The sequence below is a fragment of the Lemur catta genome, chromosome 3, assembly GCF_020740605.2.
Source record: "Lemur catta isolate mLemCat1 chromosome 3, mLemCat1.pri, whole genome shotgun sequence".
NCBI classification, from domain to species: Eukaryota; Metazoa; Chordata; class Mammalia; order Primates; family Lemuridae; genus Lemur; species Lemur catta.
In genome coordinates this window covers 24,104,036-24,120,932 of record NC_059130.1, presented here as the reverse complement: position 1 = coordinate 24,120,932, position 16,897 = coordinate 24,104,036, and the positions used below count along the sequence as shown (strand labels likewise).

At 42.9% G+C, this 16,897-nt stretch overlaps 1 protein-coding gene and 2 pseudogenes across 1 annotated transcript; all 3 read left to right on the top strand.

The window, feature by feature from the left end:
* Window positions 1-1,244: 1,244 nt before the first annotated feature.
* On the top strand, window positions 1,245-4,703 carry HJV (hemojuvelin BMP co-receptor). The gene is made up of 3 exons (XM_045544886.1): window positions 1,245-2,019; window positions 2,413-3,002; window positions 3,483-4,703. Exons 1-3 carry the CDS (start codon window positions 1,923-1,925, stop codon window positions 4,104-4,106), a joined length of 1,311 nt encoding a protein of 436 aa, XP_045400842.1. The 5' UTR covers window positions 1,245-1,922; the 3' UTR covers window positions 4,107-4,703.
* Window positions 4,704-4,759: 56 nt separating this feature from the next.
* On the top strand, window positions 4,760-9,980 carry LOC123633886 (annotated as a pseudogene).
* Window positions 8,957-9,376, top strand: LOC123633887 (annotated as a pseudogene).
* Window positions 9,981-16,897: the final 6,917 nt, after the last annotated feature.

The following is a 16,897-nucleotide window of genomic DNA, read 5'->3' as shown; positions in this document are numbered from 1 at the left end:
GTAGAAACTAAATGTAATATTCAATACAGCAAAGATGAGGGTGGTAAACAAAAGGTATCCAATCACCCACTACAATTTTTAAAGGCCAGGAGCTCATTATTAAGAATGCTGGAGGGCTGCCTGGAGTAGGCAGTGACTAGAAGTCATACAAGCTGGAATTGGATACCTGACTTGTCTGTCATATTTTTCTCCCCACCCCCACTTGGCACCCAATACTCCATATTCTTTCTAATCCTCCTACTCTCCCCACTCCCCCCACTCCCACACCCTACCCCCACTAACGTTCCTGGAATTTTGGACTTAGCTATTTTTAAAACCGTCAACTCAGTAGCCACCTCCCTCCCTGCTCAGCTGTCCAGTACTCCGGCCAGCCATATACTCCCCCTTTCCCCCACACCAAACCTTCTCTGGCTCCCTGACCTCAGTGAGACTGCAGCCGATCTGGGGACCTGGGGGAGACATGGAGAAAGAGACGGGGGATCCCCTGGCTGGAGCCGACTGACAGAGTAGGCAACCATGGCTGGAGAATTGGATATCAGAGTAATGTTTGACCTCTGGAAACAGTAAGTCAAAATGAAATTGCAATTCCTTTAATAAGCTTTTGGATTGAAGTTAGACTTTTATAAAATTACAGACACCTACTTGGATGTCTCTGGTCCAAAAGCTAGGATCTCTCCCTATCAAGGTGCCTCAATCTCCATTTCTCCTTCTGTCTCATTTCCTTCTGGCCTCTGGCCTCTAGCCTCTAGCCATTTAAAGTTTAATCCTCTGTCTCTCCTCCCACAGTCTTAGCTCCCTCTTTACCCTGTTACCTCAAGATTTCTGATGAAATTTTAGGAGTTCTCCACACTCTCTATTCTGTATTTTTCTCACCAAGGCCAAATTTGGCCTCAGACGATTAGTCACTGACACCCTTCTAGCCTGCCCTACTTAGCAATGCCCTTCACATTGGATTCCAAGGGTGGGGGCTATCCTTTGTTGTAAATTATTTCTCCCCACAACTCCAGTCCCTCTATTCTATTCTCCCTCCTGCTGGACTCTGCTCCCAATCATATCCTTACCCCAACAGAGGGGAGTTCTGCAGGAGGGAGTTAGTCCCTGCCCAACCCCTGCCCTCACCAAAAGACTGAAAACTTCTGAATTTGCAAAGGGGAGATCAATGGAAAGAATGATTCTTCAGTCAGGTTTGGAAAAATACAAGAACTAAGAAAAAACAAGTATTGATTCGCATGCTTGGTTTGCATCCTATTATTCAATGAGACAGAGGAATTATAACTGCAGCTCTCTAGAGCTGATAAAAGAGATTGGTTTCCTTTTCATTTGCATACTGATGTTCTAGAGGGGGAGGGTATTCTACCTTTACACCTTGTGTTCTTCTGACACAAAGAAGGAAGAGAAATTAATACACCTGGAAAATGTCCCTTCTAATGGAGAAGGACAGATAAGAGGTATATTTCTGAAATATTTTCATATCCTAATTCTATTGGGGATCCCACTGGTGACTGGTATTTGATCTATCCCCAAGATTTCTCCATTTTTGACATATCTGCTGTTTGGTAGCTCAGGATGGGGCAATACAGTAGACTTTGCCCCCAGAGTTCACTCAACCTTCTCTCCACCCCCACCTAGGCTTATTGCACAAGGGCCTTGAAAGTGGCCACAGGAGCAGGGCACGGAAGCTTAAGAGCTACATTTATAGTTTTAGGATTCCCATTCTCCCCAAACTCCAGTCTATTCATCCTTTTCTCAATCTCCCCAGATTCTCTTCACATCATCCTGACCAATCTTCAACTCTTCTCTCTCCCCATGCCCAGCCAAATTTCTTTTTTCAGTCACTTACAGGACGTGCGGTCAAAATTCACTAGGTAGGAGGGCCATCAGCTGGGAAGAACCGGCGCCTGGGGGGACCAGGCTGGATAGGTATGGGGGATCCAGGCCAGTCCTCTGGTCCCCGGTCCCCCCATGGCAGTCCCCCAACTCTAAGCACTCTCACTCTCCTGCTGCTCCTCTGTGGACATGGTAAGGAAGGGCCAGGGAGGGGTTTGGGAAATCCAGAGGAAACCCTGCTATGTAGGGTTGGGCACGTGAGCATGAGTGAGTGAGGAGAGACAGGTGCTGAGGAGTCCTAGTCACTCTACTCCCAAACAAGTGTATTTTATTTCCCACTCAACTTGGGGAAGGGAACTGGGGAAGCCCTTGATTGACAGGGAGAAGAGACGCAGGCTTACACATTTTTAGTAAGACCAAGTTAAGAGAAAATGAGGGAACTGAGGGGGTGGGGGTGGGAAAAACCCTTAGTTGGGTTTTAGGAACTTCTGAAATCCCTTGATGAGATTTGGAAGAGTTATGATCATACTCTAATAGAGCAGAGGTCTGGGAACTATCTCACAATCCTCTCCCTTCCGTTCTCAGCTCATTCTCAATGCAAGATCCTCCGCTGCAATGCTGAGTATGTATCGTCCACTCTGAGCCTTAGAAGTGGGGGTTCAACAGGAGCGCTTCGAGGAGGAGGAGGAGGAGGAGGCGGCGGTGGTGGCGGCGCCGCTAGTGGCCGAGGGGGAGAGGTGGGCTCCGGTGGCCTCTGTCGAGCCCTCCGCTCCTACGCGCTCTGCACTCGGCGCACCGCCCGCACCTGCCGCGGGGACCTCGCCTTCCATTCGGCAGTGCATGGCATCGAAGACCTGATGATCCAGCACAACTGCTCCCGTCAGGGCCCTACGGCCCCTCCCCCGCCCCGGGGCCCAGCTCTTCCAGGTGCTGGTCAGGGCCTCCCAGCCTCGGACCCCTGTGACTATGAAAGCCGGTTTTCCCGGCTGCATGGTCGTCCCTCTGGCTTCTTGCATTGCGCTTCCTTCGGAGACCCCCACGTACGCAGCTTCCACCACCACTTTCACACGTGCCGTGTACAAGGAGCTTGGCCTCTGCTGGATAACGACTTCCTCTTTGTCCAGGCCACCAGCTCCCCCGTGGCATTGGGGGCCAACGCTACCACCACTCGGAAGGTCAGGGACTCAATTTTCCTCCAGACCCACTTCATGAAAATCTCTCAAGGTCACCCCTCGATACCACTTACTCCTCATTCTCACTCCTCCACAGCAATGCTCCTTATTCCCTTTTTTCCTCAGCCACTCCCCCATCTTGAATCACTCCGTCCTACCAAACACTTGCTCCTGTAAATCACTTCCCTTGATGGGAATTTCACTCCAATGCAGAAAACACTGAAGAGAAAGTTGGGAAGAGTAGACTTGAGGAGTTTCAGAAGGGAAACTTTCTCTCTTCTTGGGAGTTGCTGAGATTGAGTAGAGAGCAGGGTTAAGTAGGGATAAGGCAATATTGAAACATGAATAGAAGGGATCAAGGATTGATGGCCCTGAGAAGCCTTGCATCTCTGTGCTTGGATCACATCCCTGACTGTATGAGGTCTGAGTGGGGGGAGGACGCACCGAGCCCAGAATGAACTATTTTCCTTCTTGCCCTCACAGCTCACGATCATATTTAAGAACATGCAGGAATGCATTGATCAGAAGGTCTACCAGGCTGAAGTGGACAATCTTCCTGTAGCCTTTGAAGATGGTTCTATCAATGGAGGTGACCGACCTGGTGGCTCCAGTTTGTCTATTCAAACTGCTAACCCTGGGAGCCATGTGGAGATCCGAGCTGCCTATATTGGCACAACTATAATCATTCGGCAGACAGCTGGGCAGCTGTCCTTCTCTATCAAGGTAGCAGAGGATGTGGCCAGGGCCTTCTCAGCTGAGCAGGACCTGCAGCTCTGTGTTGGGGGATGCCCTCCAAGTCAGCGACTCTCTCAATCAGAGCGCAATCGTCGGGGAGCTATAACCATTGATATTGCCAGACAGCTGTGCAAGGAAGGGCTTCCAGTGGAAGATGCTTACTTCCATTCCTGTGTCTTTGATGTTTTAATTTCTGGTGACCCCAACTTTACCGTGGCAGCTCAGGCAGCTCTGGAGGATGCCCGAGTCTTCCTGCCAGACTTAGAGAAGCTGCATCTCTTCCCCTCTGATGCTGGAGTTCCTCTTTCCTCAGCAACCCTCCTAGCCCCACTCCTTTCTGGGCTCTTTGTTCTGTGGCTTTGCATCCAATAAGTAGGCCAGCAATCCCCTGACTGGTTTGGAAATAATTTGGGGATAGAGAATGGCATGGAAGAACATAAAGAATCACTAAAGGAAACAGTAGGGACTAGGAGATACATGAAACAATAACATTTATCCAGAGTCAGATGAGGCTGCAGTTCACGGCCAAAATGATCACAGAATAAGGACTCTGCACAAGGTTTCTGCATTCCAGACCTCCATAGGTGCTCTCCACCAATTTTTTCAGTCCTGTTTTTAGGAAGCTAATTGCTCTAATGCATCTACTCCAGAGATCACCCCTACAAGCTCTTAGTGGTTAGGTGGGGTCCTGACAATCAATAAATTAAGGGTTGAGATTTTTTAAGAACCAAGAACTCAAAAAGTAATACATGATCATCACCCATAAGATACTCAAAAAAGGAGGAAATAGGGAAAAAAGTTTATGATGAATATATGTGGGTAAGGTATATTCTGCTTGCCTACTTCAGAAATGAAGTGGGTGTTATCTGGATCTTATGTGAAGGGAGTCTCTGCTTTTGGAGAACAGCACAGATAGGACAGAAGCCATCATCCCCACCCCTAACTAATCTATTATTAAAACTATGAATTCTTCACACCATCCTGTTGCCTATGTTGAATCTCTTCATAGATGCTTGAAATAGAGAATGGCAATGTGTTCACACCACTGAAAGAGGGCTGAGAAGTACCAGGTATTGTTTCTGTCCTCAGGGAGTTGACAGGCTATTGGAGAGACAAAAGTGATTCACATGAAGGAATGATGAGTGTGTAATGATTCACTAAATTCTATGGTACTGTGAATTCAGGTGGGAAGATGATTGACAAGAACTAAAGTAATAAGAGTAGGCCGGGCGTGGTGGCTCACGCCTGTAATCCTAGCACTCTGGGAGGCCGAGGCAGGAGGATCGCTCAAGTTCTGGAGTTCAAGACCAGCCTGAGCAAGAGTGAAACCCCATCTCTACTAAAAATAGAAAGAAATTAGCTGGACAACTAAAAATATATAGAAAAAATTAGCCAGGCATGGTGGCACACGCCTGTAGTCCCAGCTACTTGGGAGGCTGAGGCAGAAGGATTGCTTGAGCCCAGGAGTTTGAGGTTGCTGTAAGCTAGCCTGACACGATGGCACTCTAGCCCAAGCAATACAGCAAGACTCTGTCTCAAAAGAAAAAAAAAAAGTAATAAGACTAATAAGAGGTAATAGAGAAGATAGGATTTGAAGTGAGCTTTGAAAAATCAGTAGGATTTGAATTGTTAAGGACCTTCTAAACAATGGAAACCATCTGGAGTTATGCATAGATTCATGATTCAGTGAGGAAAGTAGCAAGACTCAAATGAAGTAGACAAAGAGTAACAGGATAGAAGATTAGATGGGCAGAGGCCAGATTATGAAGCACCTTAAAACTGGAGTCAAGGAGTTTAAATTTGACTAATATCTAACATTTATTGGAGCTTAAAATCTGGCAAGCAATGTTCTAAACACTTTTAAAATATTAATTTACTTAACTCTCTAAGAAAGGTAGTAGTATCTCTATTTTTATATAAGGAAACTGAGGTATAGAAAGATATATATGTGCCTACAGTTACACAGCTAATAAATGGCCGTTTGGATCCAGAGACTTAACTCTTAACCACTATATCATGCTGTCAAGGAAACAGAAAGCCATTAAAGATTTGGTTGTGGAGTTGAGCAGGTAAAGGGGAGCTGAGGTGGCAGATGTCACCACAAAAGCTACTCTCTTCTCATATAAAGCCAAGAGAGAGTTGGGAAAGGGGGAAAAGCCCAAAGTTGGAATCTAGTTTATAGAAAAAATACTGAAAAGAGAAGCTGTTCTGGTTGAAGGTGTTCTAAAGTAACAGTGCTGCTCTGAACAAAATTATGAAGGAGGTTAACTTTTATATCTAGTATCTTCCCCCTGTTTCTGGTCTCAGCCTCTCCCTTCAGATACTCCATCACCTAGGGCCTGCCCTTCCTGATCGAATCATGTATTCAATGTTATCTTCCCCCTCTCCTCTCAGTCCCATCCACCTGACAATACTCCCCTGAACACATAGACAGTTGGGCTCTCTGTATCTACTAGTTCTGCATCTGCAGATTCAACCAAACCCATATTGAAAATATTTGGGAAAAAAATTAAAAATAACATCATACCAATAAAAAATACAGTATAACAAACATTTACATGGCATTTACATTGTATTAGGTATTAGAAGTAATCCAGAGATGATTTAAAATATACAGGAGGGGCCAAGCTCAGTAGCTCACACCTGTAACCCTACCACTCTGGGAGGCCGAGGTGGGAGGATCACTTGAGCTCAGAAGTTGAGACCATCTCTGAGCAAGAGTGAGACCCTGTCTCTACTAAAATATAGAAAAAAATTAGCTGGGCAACTAAAAATAGAAACAAAGAATTAATAGGCCATGGTGGTGGGCGCCTGTAGTCCCAGCTACTCGGGCGGCTGAGGCAGGAGGATTGCTTGAGCCCAGGAGTTTGAGGTTGCTGTGAGCTAGGCTGACGCTGCAGCACTCTAGCCCAGGCAACAGAGCGAGACTCCGTCTCAAAAAAAAAAAAAAAGTATACAGGAGGATGTGCATAGGTTACATGCAAAATACTACGCCATTTTATATAAGGGACTTGAGCATCCTTGTATTTTGGTATCTGAGGTGTGGGAGTGGTTCTGGAACCGATCCTGTTCAGATACCAAGGAATGACTGTATATACTCTGACCAGGACTTACCAGACAGGGTGTCCTACCTGGTATGCCATTTCAAATTTCTTCTGCAATTCTTTATCCCCTATACCCTCCTCTCCACCTCCTCTAAGGACCACAGCCACTCTACCATTCCCTCAAAGCAATCTCTATGCTTTCTGAAATAACCTTTAGCTAATCTAGAAAATAGTCTGCTTTAATAGAAGAAAATGGGGGAGTGGGGGACATAGCCAGGGCTATCCCTTCACTTACAGATAATATAGGTATTTTAACTCAATACATCTTTTAAAAGAATTGCTCAGTATTAGTTCTTGTATTGTTTCTCTTAACAGAGTAACTTTATCCCCCAGGTGTGGGAATTTCAAGTCAATTGAGAAGAACTTCATAGTCAACTGGTCAATGAGATTCTTTCATGGCACCTGTCATGTAACACTCTTCCTTTGCCCAGACTTAGGGTTAGCTCTATTATGAATGAAGTATTCAAAAATACATAGCTCAAAATAAGCACATGAAAAGATGCTAACCACCATTAGTCATTAGGGAAATGCAAGTCAAATTAAAACCACAACGAGAAAATACAATATACCCACTAGAATGGTTAAAATTAAAAAGACTGACAATACCAAGTATTGGCAAGATGTGGAGTTCTCATATGCTGTTGGTGAGAATATAAAATGGTACAACCACTTTGTAAAATGGTTTGGCAGTTTCTTTAAAAGATAAGCATACATTTACCATACAATCTAGACATTGTACTCCTTCGACCCAAGAGAAATGATGACATCTGTCCACACAAAAACTTGTACACAAATGTTCGTAACAGTTTTATCTATAATAACCAAAAATGAGAACCACCCTAATGTTCATCAAGAAGTGAATGTAAGGCCAGGTGCGGTAGCTCACACCTATAATCCTAGCACTCTGGGAGGCCGAGGCGGGAGGATCGCTTGAGGTCAGGAGTTCGAGACCAGCCTGAGCAAGAGCAAGACCCTGTCTCTACCAAAGATAGAAAGAAATTATCTGGCCAACTAAAATGTATCTATAGAAAAAATTAGCCGGGCATGGTGGCGCATGCCTGTAGTCCCAGCTACTCGGGAGGCTGAGGCAGTAGGATCGTTTAAGCCCAGGAGTTTGAAGTTGCTGTGAGCTAGGCTGACGCCACGGCACTCTAGCCTGGGAAACAGAGCGACACACTGTCTCAAAAAAAAAAAAAAAGAAGAAAAAGTGAATGTATACACCAATTTGATAAATCCATTGAATAGAATACTACTCAGCAATAAAATGAAATAAACTCCTGATACACGCAACAACATGGATGAATCTCAAAGTAATAACACAAGTGAAAAAAGCCAAACCTTCCCCCCCACAAAAAGTATGTACCATTTGCTTCCATTTATATAAAATTATATTAAATATAAATTAATACATAGTGAGAGAAAGACCAATGATTGCTTGGGGACAGGCGGAGGGAAGGATGGCTTATAAAGGGGCACGAGGAAAATTTTGGGAGTGATACACATGTTCGTTATCTTGAGTGTGGCAGCGGTTTCAAGAATATAAATATGTCAAAACCCATAAAATTATACACTTTAAATATATGCAATTTATCACATATCATGTATACATCAATAAAGCTGTAATTTCTTAAAAATAGGTAGCCCCTTTCCCTCTTCCTTTGGTGGAATAGATAAAAGGCTTAGAATGACCATAGCAAGAAAAGGAAAATTAAAATAGAGACTTTCCTTCCTCCAGGAAATACAGAAAAGAAGAGGATAACAGGGCAAAGGAAAGAGAATATTTAATGATCTTATATTCTCTCCTCTACTCCTATCACAAGGGCATTCCTTCCTTCAGAATGTCATCCTCAAAGTCAGATACCATGGAATAGAGATTATCCAGTTTCAGAACATCTACCAAACCTGTGACTCATAATTCTGTCTTTCCACTTCAACAACAGTCAGCAGGTGGCGCTGGTGACTAAAATGTTACTCAAGGGGCACCAAGACAAGTCTCCAGAAACAGGAACATTAAGGATTATCTGATAAAGAGTGCCAGTCGAGCAAGCAAGCTGAGTGCTTATGTGGTCACATTTCGGAAATGGGTCACCCTTGCAGCATGACTGACTGATTGAAGAGCAAATTGCAGAATGCAAAGTTTTGTCACCATTGACAAGGGTGATGATAGAACTATAACAACAAAAGAATTGGGAACTGTAATGAGGTCTATTGGACAGAATCCTACAGAAGCAGAGTTGCAGGGATATGATGAATTAAGTAATAAGTGCTGAGGGTAATGACACAATTGACTTCCCCGAATTTCTGACAATGATGGCAAGAAAAATGAAAGACACAGACAATGAAAGAGAAATTAGAGAAGCATTCTGTATGTTTAGTAAGGATGGTAATGGCCGTATTCGTGCAGCAGAGCTTCACCATGTGATTACAAACCTTGGAGAGAAGTTACCAGATGAAGAGGATAATGGAATGATCAAGTAGGAAGATACTGATAGTCAAGTAAACTATGAAGAATTTGTACAAATGATGACAGAAAAGTGAAGTCATTGTACACAACATCTTAAACTTCTTGTACAAAAATTGTTTATTAGTCTTTTCTTTGTTTGTAATTTCTCTGTAAAAGGTTTCTCCCTACCATCAAAAACATATGTATGACCGGCCTTTGAGTCACAGCAATGCAAGATGGCAGCCACTGCAAGCCTCGGGAGTAAAAGTCCCTCACAATTTCTGACTGTTGGAAGAACTCTAAGAAGGCTAGAAAGGAGTAAAAGATGGAGTCTTCTAGACCCTATCACAGTTAGCTGGGGTCTATAAGATGACAAAGATATGACACTTCCAAGATGGACGGGGATGATAATTGGGCTTCCAAGAACAATTTATGAAGACTGGATATACAGCCTTAAAATAGAATGTGGACTTAAATACCCAGAAGCATCCCCCTTTGTAAGATTTGTAACAAAAATTAATTATGAATGGGGTTAATAGTTCTAATGGAGTGGTGGATCCAAGAGCCATATCAGTGCTAGCAAAATGGCAGAATTCATATAGCATCAAAGTTGTCTTGCAAGAGCTTCAGCACCTAACCATGTCTAAAGAAAATACGAAATTCCCTCAGCCAACTGAAGGACAGTGTTACAGCAGTTAATCAAAAAGAAAAACTACAGGCCCTTCCTCTTCCCCCCCATTCGATTTAAGCAGTCTTCATTTTCCACGGTAGTAAATTTTCTAGATATGTCTTGTAGACCTCAAAGTACTGGAAAGGAAGCTCCCATTCAAAGGCAATTTATCTTAAGATACTGTAAATGATACTAATTTTCTGTCCATTCGAAGAATATAAGTTGTGCTATAACAAATCATCCTGTCAAATGTAACCACTGTCCACTTAGTTGAACTTCTGGGATTAAGAAAATATATTTAGGCCAGGTGTGGTGACTCACGCCTGTAATCCTAGCGCTCTGGGAGGCCAAGGCAAGAGGACTGCTTGAGCTCAGGAGTTCGAGACCAGCCTGAGCAAGAGTGAGACCCCATCTCTACTATAAACAGAAAGAAATTAGCCAAACAACTAAAAATAAAAAAATTTAGTCGGGCATGGTGGCGCGTGCCTGTAGACCCAGCTAGCTACTCTGGAGGCGGAGGCAGGAGGATTGCTTGAGCCCAGGAGTTTGAGGTTGCTGTGAGCTAGGCTGATGCCATGGCACTCTAGCCCAGGCAAGAGAGTGAGACTGTCTCAAAAAAAAAATAGAAAAAATTAGCCAGGCAACTAAAAATAGAAACAAACAAACAAACCAGGCATGGTGGCGAGTGCCCGTAGTCCCAGCTACTCTGGAAGCTAATGCAGGAAGATTGCTTGAGCCCAGGAGTTTGAGGTTGCTGTGAGTTAGGCTGATGTATGGCACTTTAGCCCAGGGAAACAGAGTGAGACTGTCTCAAAAAAAAAAAAAAAGAAAGTATATTTAAATTGGTTCCCATCATAACTGGTGGGGCACATCTAACTCAACTGTGAAAAGACACATCACACGATCATCACCTTGTGGGTGATTACATGGCCTGGGGTCTCTGCCTTTTCTCTTTACTCTTCCCCCTGCCTCCTTCCCTCCCTGCAACAGCCTTCCAGCTTGTTAGTGTAGATGTGAAGGTTTCAGATCGAAGTCTGTGGGACTACTGCTGGGTGTGTGGGGTGCTTTCCCTGCACCCCTGGGCATAGATTGTAACCCCTCTGCTCCCCTCTGAGATTGGCCTTCAGTGAGGAATTCGGGGCTTTTCCCATATCCTCTCTCCCACACCTTTATTGAAGGGTGCTGCTTTCTTGTCCCTCCTCCTCAAATCCCTCTTTGCACTATCATCCCCAACACTTTCCATAATACTCTGTTACCAAAAACTAGGCCACGAGCTGAATCAAAAGAACGAGGACAAGCAGTTTGAGGAGGAAGGAAAGAGAGTTCACTTTGCTGGCAAAGGAGGAAAAATGGCAGACCTTCTTTTCTCAAAATCCAAATCTTTCCTGCACACTCACAGAAATAAAGAGCTTTTAAAGGATGCGTTCTCAGCTTCAGGCAATTACAGTTGATAATTCTGATCATCCCATCTCCACTGACCTCCATCCAGGATTTCCCTTTACCAGGATGGGCTGGGCCATCTCCTGTTGCACAAATAAACAAATGATTTACCCTGCCCCTCCCAACCACTGGCCTGAGGCAGGGATGCAGGCTTTACAGACAAAAAAATATTTTTCCCGTTATTCCCACTGTTACAATTCCTTGCTTTGGCCAAAAGCCATCAGGTAAGGTTGGACAGAGTTTCTGATCTCCCTCCTTTAGTTGTAGAACTGCATTTATTCACTCCACCAGCCTGGAAAATGAATATTGGGTCCTCTACCCTGCCACCCTCTGCTATCATCAGCTGATGCATTTTTTAGCTCAGATTTTGATGAGGTGAAAAGAACAGTCACCAAGGTTACTCAGACCTACCAGCTCTCAGAGTCCTTGGTGGTTAAACTTGGAGAAAGCTCACATGAAGACACTTGTAAGCATGCCCAATCCCTCTAAATTGTTTTCTTTTCCTGTAATTGTTTTGCTTTTAAAAATTGAAAAAGTTTTGAACAGGGCTCTCATTTGGTCATCCTTGCAATCCATTGGGGTCTACTTTGGAATCTGACAACTGGAACAAAAAAAACCCTTCAATTCAGTGCATACTTTGGCTTTGGTGCTGCTGCTTCTCACGACCCTCAGCTGGGATCCAGAAAGAACTGGGTGTGCACAGCAGATCCCTGAAATTGGTGGGCTTGACTTCCTGGCAAATTGCTGCATTTTTCCACTTTGTGTTCAGGACCTCAAAATACTGAAATGTGGATGCATACCAAATAAAAGCAATCCATTGTGTACTAAAGTTTTTCTGTTTTTTTTTTTTTTAATATAAATAGAGATGGGGTCTCGCTCTTGCTCAGGCTGGTCTAGAACTCCTGAGCTCAAGCTATCCTCCTGCCTTGGCCTCTAAGAGTGCTAGAATTACCGGTGTCAGCCACTGCGCCCAGCCAGTTTTTTTTTTTTTTAATTTAGCATTTGTGTAAAACCACTTTTTGAGCAGCAACTGTTAAAAGTCTGAAAAGTGATTGATGTTTCCATTAGTCTTTTTCTGGGGAAAACATTAGTTCTGAAGATTCAATATTCTGTAAATAAACTTTAACATAATAGTATTCCAAAAGCAGGCTTTTTATTGTCAGACCATTGCCTAATTTTAATATAATAAAAAAGTGTGCATTGGTATTTTTTTAAATATGCACGTACAGTAATTTGGACTTCATTCCTCCATGTTTTCTTCTCTCATCTTACTGTCATTGTCCTGAAATCTTATTTTAGAAAACTGATGAAGTACCATGTTGCATGTAGCTTACTCTGGATAGATATAAGCCCTTCTGCACATCTAAACTTATTAATAGATGGAGTTGGTCAAATGAGGGAACATCTAGGTTATGCCTTTTCTTTTTTTTTTTTTGGAGACAGAGTCTCACTCTGTTGCCCTAAGTAGAGTGCCATGGCATCAGCCTAGCTCACAGCAACCTCAAACTCCTGGGTTCAAACAATCCTTCTCCCTCAGCCTCCCGAGCAGCTGGGACTACGACTACAGGCATGCACTACCACGTCCAGCTAATTTTTTCTATATATTTAGTTGTCCAGCTAATTTCTTTCTGTTTTTAGTAGAGACAGTGTCTCGCTGTTACTCAGGCTAGTCTAGAACTCCTAAGCTCAAGCAATCCTCCTGCTTTGGCCTCCCAGAATGCTAGGATTACAGGTGTGAGCCACCGCGCCCAACCTGGGTTATGCCTTTTTAAAAGTAGTTTTCTTTAGGAACTGTCAGCATGTTTTTGAAGTAAGGAATTGTAACTCTGTGTGGACTATGGACAGCCAACAACATGTACTTAAAAGTTGCACTATTGCAAAACAGGTGTGTTATCCAGGTACTCATTCACTATTTTTTTGTATTGCTGGTACTGTACCAGAAACATTTTCTTTTATTGTTATTTGGTTTTTTCAACTTTGTTTAGTCACTTAAAGAAAATCTACTTATGGCACAATTTGCCTCAAATTCATTCTAAGTTGTATATTTATTTTCCAATAAAAAATTTAGGCCGGGCACCACGGCTGTAATCCTAGCACTCTGGGAGGCCAAGGCGGGAGGATCGCTCGAGGTCAGGAGTTCAAGATCAGCCTGAGCAACAGCGAGACCCCAACTCTACTAAAAATAGAAAGAAATTACCTGGACAATTAAAAATACATATAGAAAAAATTAGCCAAGCATGGTGGTGCATGCCTATAGTCCCAGCTACTTGGGAGGCTGAGGCAGGAAGATTGCTTGAGCCCAGGAGTTTGAGGTTTCTGTGAGCTAGGCTGATGCCATGGCACTCTAGCCTGGGCAACAGAGTGAGACTCTGTCTCAAGAAAAAAAAAAAAAAAAATTACAATTTACCAAAAAAAAAAAAAAAAAAAGATTATCTGGTATGTATGTATGTTAGCCATTTGAGAGAAAATAATTAATAAGCATTTGACAGAATTGCCATTTTGGAAATAAAGAGGTGCACAGTAAACTAAGCAAATTTTTAAACTAAATTATAAGATGGGTACAGTGGCTCACGCCTATAATCCTAGCACTCTGGGAGACTGAGGTGGAAGGATTGCTTGAGCTCAGGAGTTCGAGACCAGCCTGAACCAGAGCAAGGGTGTTGTGGCCTGCACCTGTAGTCCCAGCTACTCAGGAGGCTGAGGCAAGAGGATCGCTTGAGCCCAGGAATTTGAGGTTGCAGTGAGCTACAATGATGCCACTGCACTCTATCCAGGGCGAGAGAGTAAGACTCTGTCTCTAAAAATTAAATTAAATTAAAATAAAATAAAAACTTTACAACAAAGAGTTGTTCAAGACATGAAACAATTAAAATGACTTCTATGTTCCTCAACAGATATTATTTACACAGTGATAAAAATGTAAACTTACTATTGATTTAGCAAAAACTGTAATATAACCCTATTGGGAAGAAGTAATGGAAAAGGGAAAGTGGGGATACAATGTAATATAAGAGTTAAAATGTTAATTACTATAACCAGAAGACAGTAGATATCTAATATTTCTAAATTAAGAAATAAAAGAAGAAGCATGTCACTCAGCAATATGAAGTAAATGCCAGATGAAAATGCTCAAACAATTGGAAGAGATTCTCAATAGAGGAGCTTGCGGACTGATGTTTTTTACATAAGCATTTGCTATTATGTGATTTTTAACTATATTATGTTACATTATTTTGAACATATTCTGTTCAAAATAATGTAACACCTTAGCCTAAGCTTTCCCCCTTAACTTCTTAATTTGTGGCCATACCAACCCCTTCTCAGATCAATCCAACACTGCCCTCCCCGCTGCTCTCCACCCTGTAACTTCATGGCAAGTTCCTTCCCACATTTCTTCTCAAGGAAACAGAGATAATATATCCACGGCCCAAAATCAGTGCCAGGAAGCCAGCACTAAGGAAGGGAAAGAAGGCATAACATTAGAAAATAAAAGGCTTTCCAAAATTTTTCTGCCTATTTCCAAGCCAAATTATTCATCATCTTCCCAACAATTAATAGGAAGAAATGCTACATATGTTTCCTGAGATAAAGCTTGTGTGTGAATGGAGGGTAGGCTTCGAGAATGTGAGAAAGAAATCAGGAAGGATAACTAGATTCTGCTTCCAATACAGGGCTATTTTGGAATCATTCAAAGAATCAGTATTTTTAATATCATGGGCTTCATGCCGTCAGTGTTTGATACAGCATTTCTACATTTGAGAAATTATTTAAGTCATATTTTTAAAAATTCAGGTTATTCAGCCTCTTCATCTTGCCCTCCCACCTCACCTAACCCCAGCCAAGAAATGAAAGGCCCTTTGGGCTGGGTGTGGTGGCTCACTCCTGTAATCCCAGCACTTTGGGAGGCCAGGAGTCCAAGATCAGCCTGGTCAACATAGTGAGACCCCTAGACCCCATCTCTACCAAAAAAAAATTAGCTGGGTGTGGTGGCATGCACCTTTAGTCCCTACTACAGCTACTTGGGAGGCTGAAGTAGGAGGATTGCTTGAGTCCAGGAGCTTGAGGCTGCGGTGAGCTATGATCGTGCCACTGCACCCCAGCCTGGGTGACAGAGTCAGACCTTGTCTCAAAAAAAAAAAAAAGGTCCTTTGCTAACATTACATCTTCTGAAACAGAACAGAACATATTCTGCCATGGTTTTATTTTCTCTTTATGGGGAAATACACTGCCTTGCATCTATCATAACCAAACCTATAGCTTGGGGGGAATGTCATGGCGGGGGGGGGGTTGGTGAGGAAACCATAATTAGAAGGATGAGCAATGGGATGGGCTACATATACTACATATTAGCTGATCAGGTTAAAATAATTCTATGGATTGATTTTGACCCTTCTTTAGAATTTCTGAAGCACTGAAACTATGTCAGGCCATAAGACAACATGGATCCTACCTTTGGGAAACTCAGTTTAGTGGGAATAAAACAGTAGGAAGATAAACAGATCATTACAAGATAAATACAAATGCTCAATATTCACCACATATAGAAATATGTCCAACCTGCTATAGGAATACAAAAATACAAAAAAGGTAGCAATCAAATCTGCTTGTAGAAATCAGAGAAAGCTCTACAAAGAAGAAGATACTTTTTTAAGGATCAGAGAAGCACTAGAAGAACTTTGAACCATAAGTCAAATTAATTTTGTCCTAGCTGTGTGACCACAGGCAAGTCACTTGAGCTTTCTAAGTCACAATGTTTTCTGCAAAACTTCTGCCTATCTGGTGAGAATCAAGTGTTTTTGAGATTGCTTTATAATACATAGGTACGTTAGCTAGATAGCCAGGCATCTCCAAGACTCTCCTAGGGACAAAAGTGGGTGCCTTGCTTTGGTGCTGCCTAGAGCAATTGCCCCTACCTGGGAAGAAGGACAAGGAGGAGAACCCATCTTGGTGCTGTCCCACCCTTAATCCTGCCCAGCCCCTCAACCCCCCAGCAACTGCCACACCTTGGGGAAGCAGGAACCCCTGCTAATCTGCAAAAGAATGCAGGGAATCCCCAGGCACAATAGAACTTGGAAAGTGACTTAGAGTAACCTAAGGCTAATTATCATGTTCTTAACTGTCCATCAAAGTGGTTCAGTGGTGACTTATGAACCACAACTGGCCCAGTCCAGACACTATAAAACAGTACTCCAGACCATAATGGAGCCTTTTTGTTTTATAATTGAGCCTTTTTGTTACAAGAGGCCCGTTCACTGTTTTGTGGCGAACATATCTTGCTCTTACTCTGTAAACCTATATCTTGCTCTTGCTGTGTAAACCTATCTTGTCCTAGCTCAACAAACTTCATTGCACACTTGCCTTGCTTTTGGTGAGTCTGGTCATTCTTTGGCCAAAAGCACACCACGAACCGAGAACAGTCAAGATTACCAACCCTAAACCCCAACATTTTGGGGGGAGATTACTGAACCTGACAGATACAGATATATAAACTGTAAAATGCTATTAA

What these genes read in the sequence shown, in the direction of transcription:
- HJV (XM_045544886.1), top strand. Translation starts at nt 1,923, where the DNA reads ATGGGGGATCCAGGCCAGTCCTCTGGTCCCCGGTCCCCCCATGGCAGT. An exon ending in GCTGCTCCTCTGTGGACATG is followed by an intron (nt 2,020 to 2,412) that starts GTAAGGAAGGGC and finishes TTCCGTTCTCAG; the next exon opens with CTCATTCTCAATGCAAGATC. An exon ending in ACGCTACCACCACTCGGAAG is followed by an intron (nt 3,003 to 3,482) that starts GTCAGGGACTCA and finishes TTGCCCTCACAG; the next exon opens with CTCACGATCATATTTAAGAA.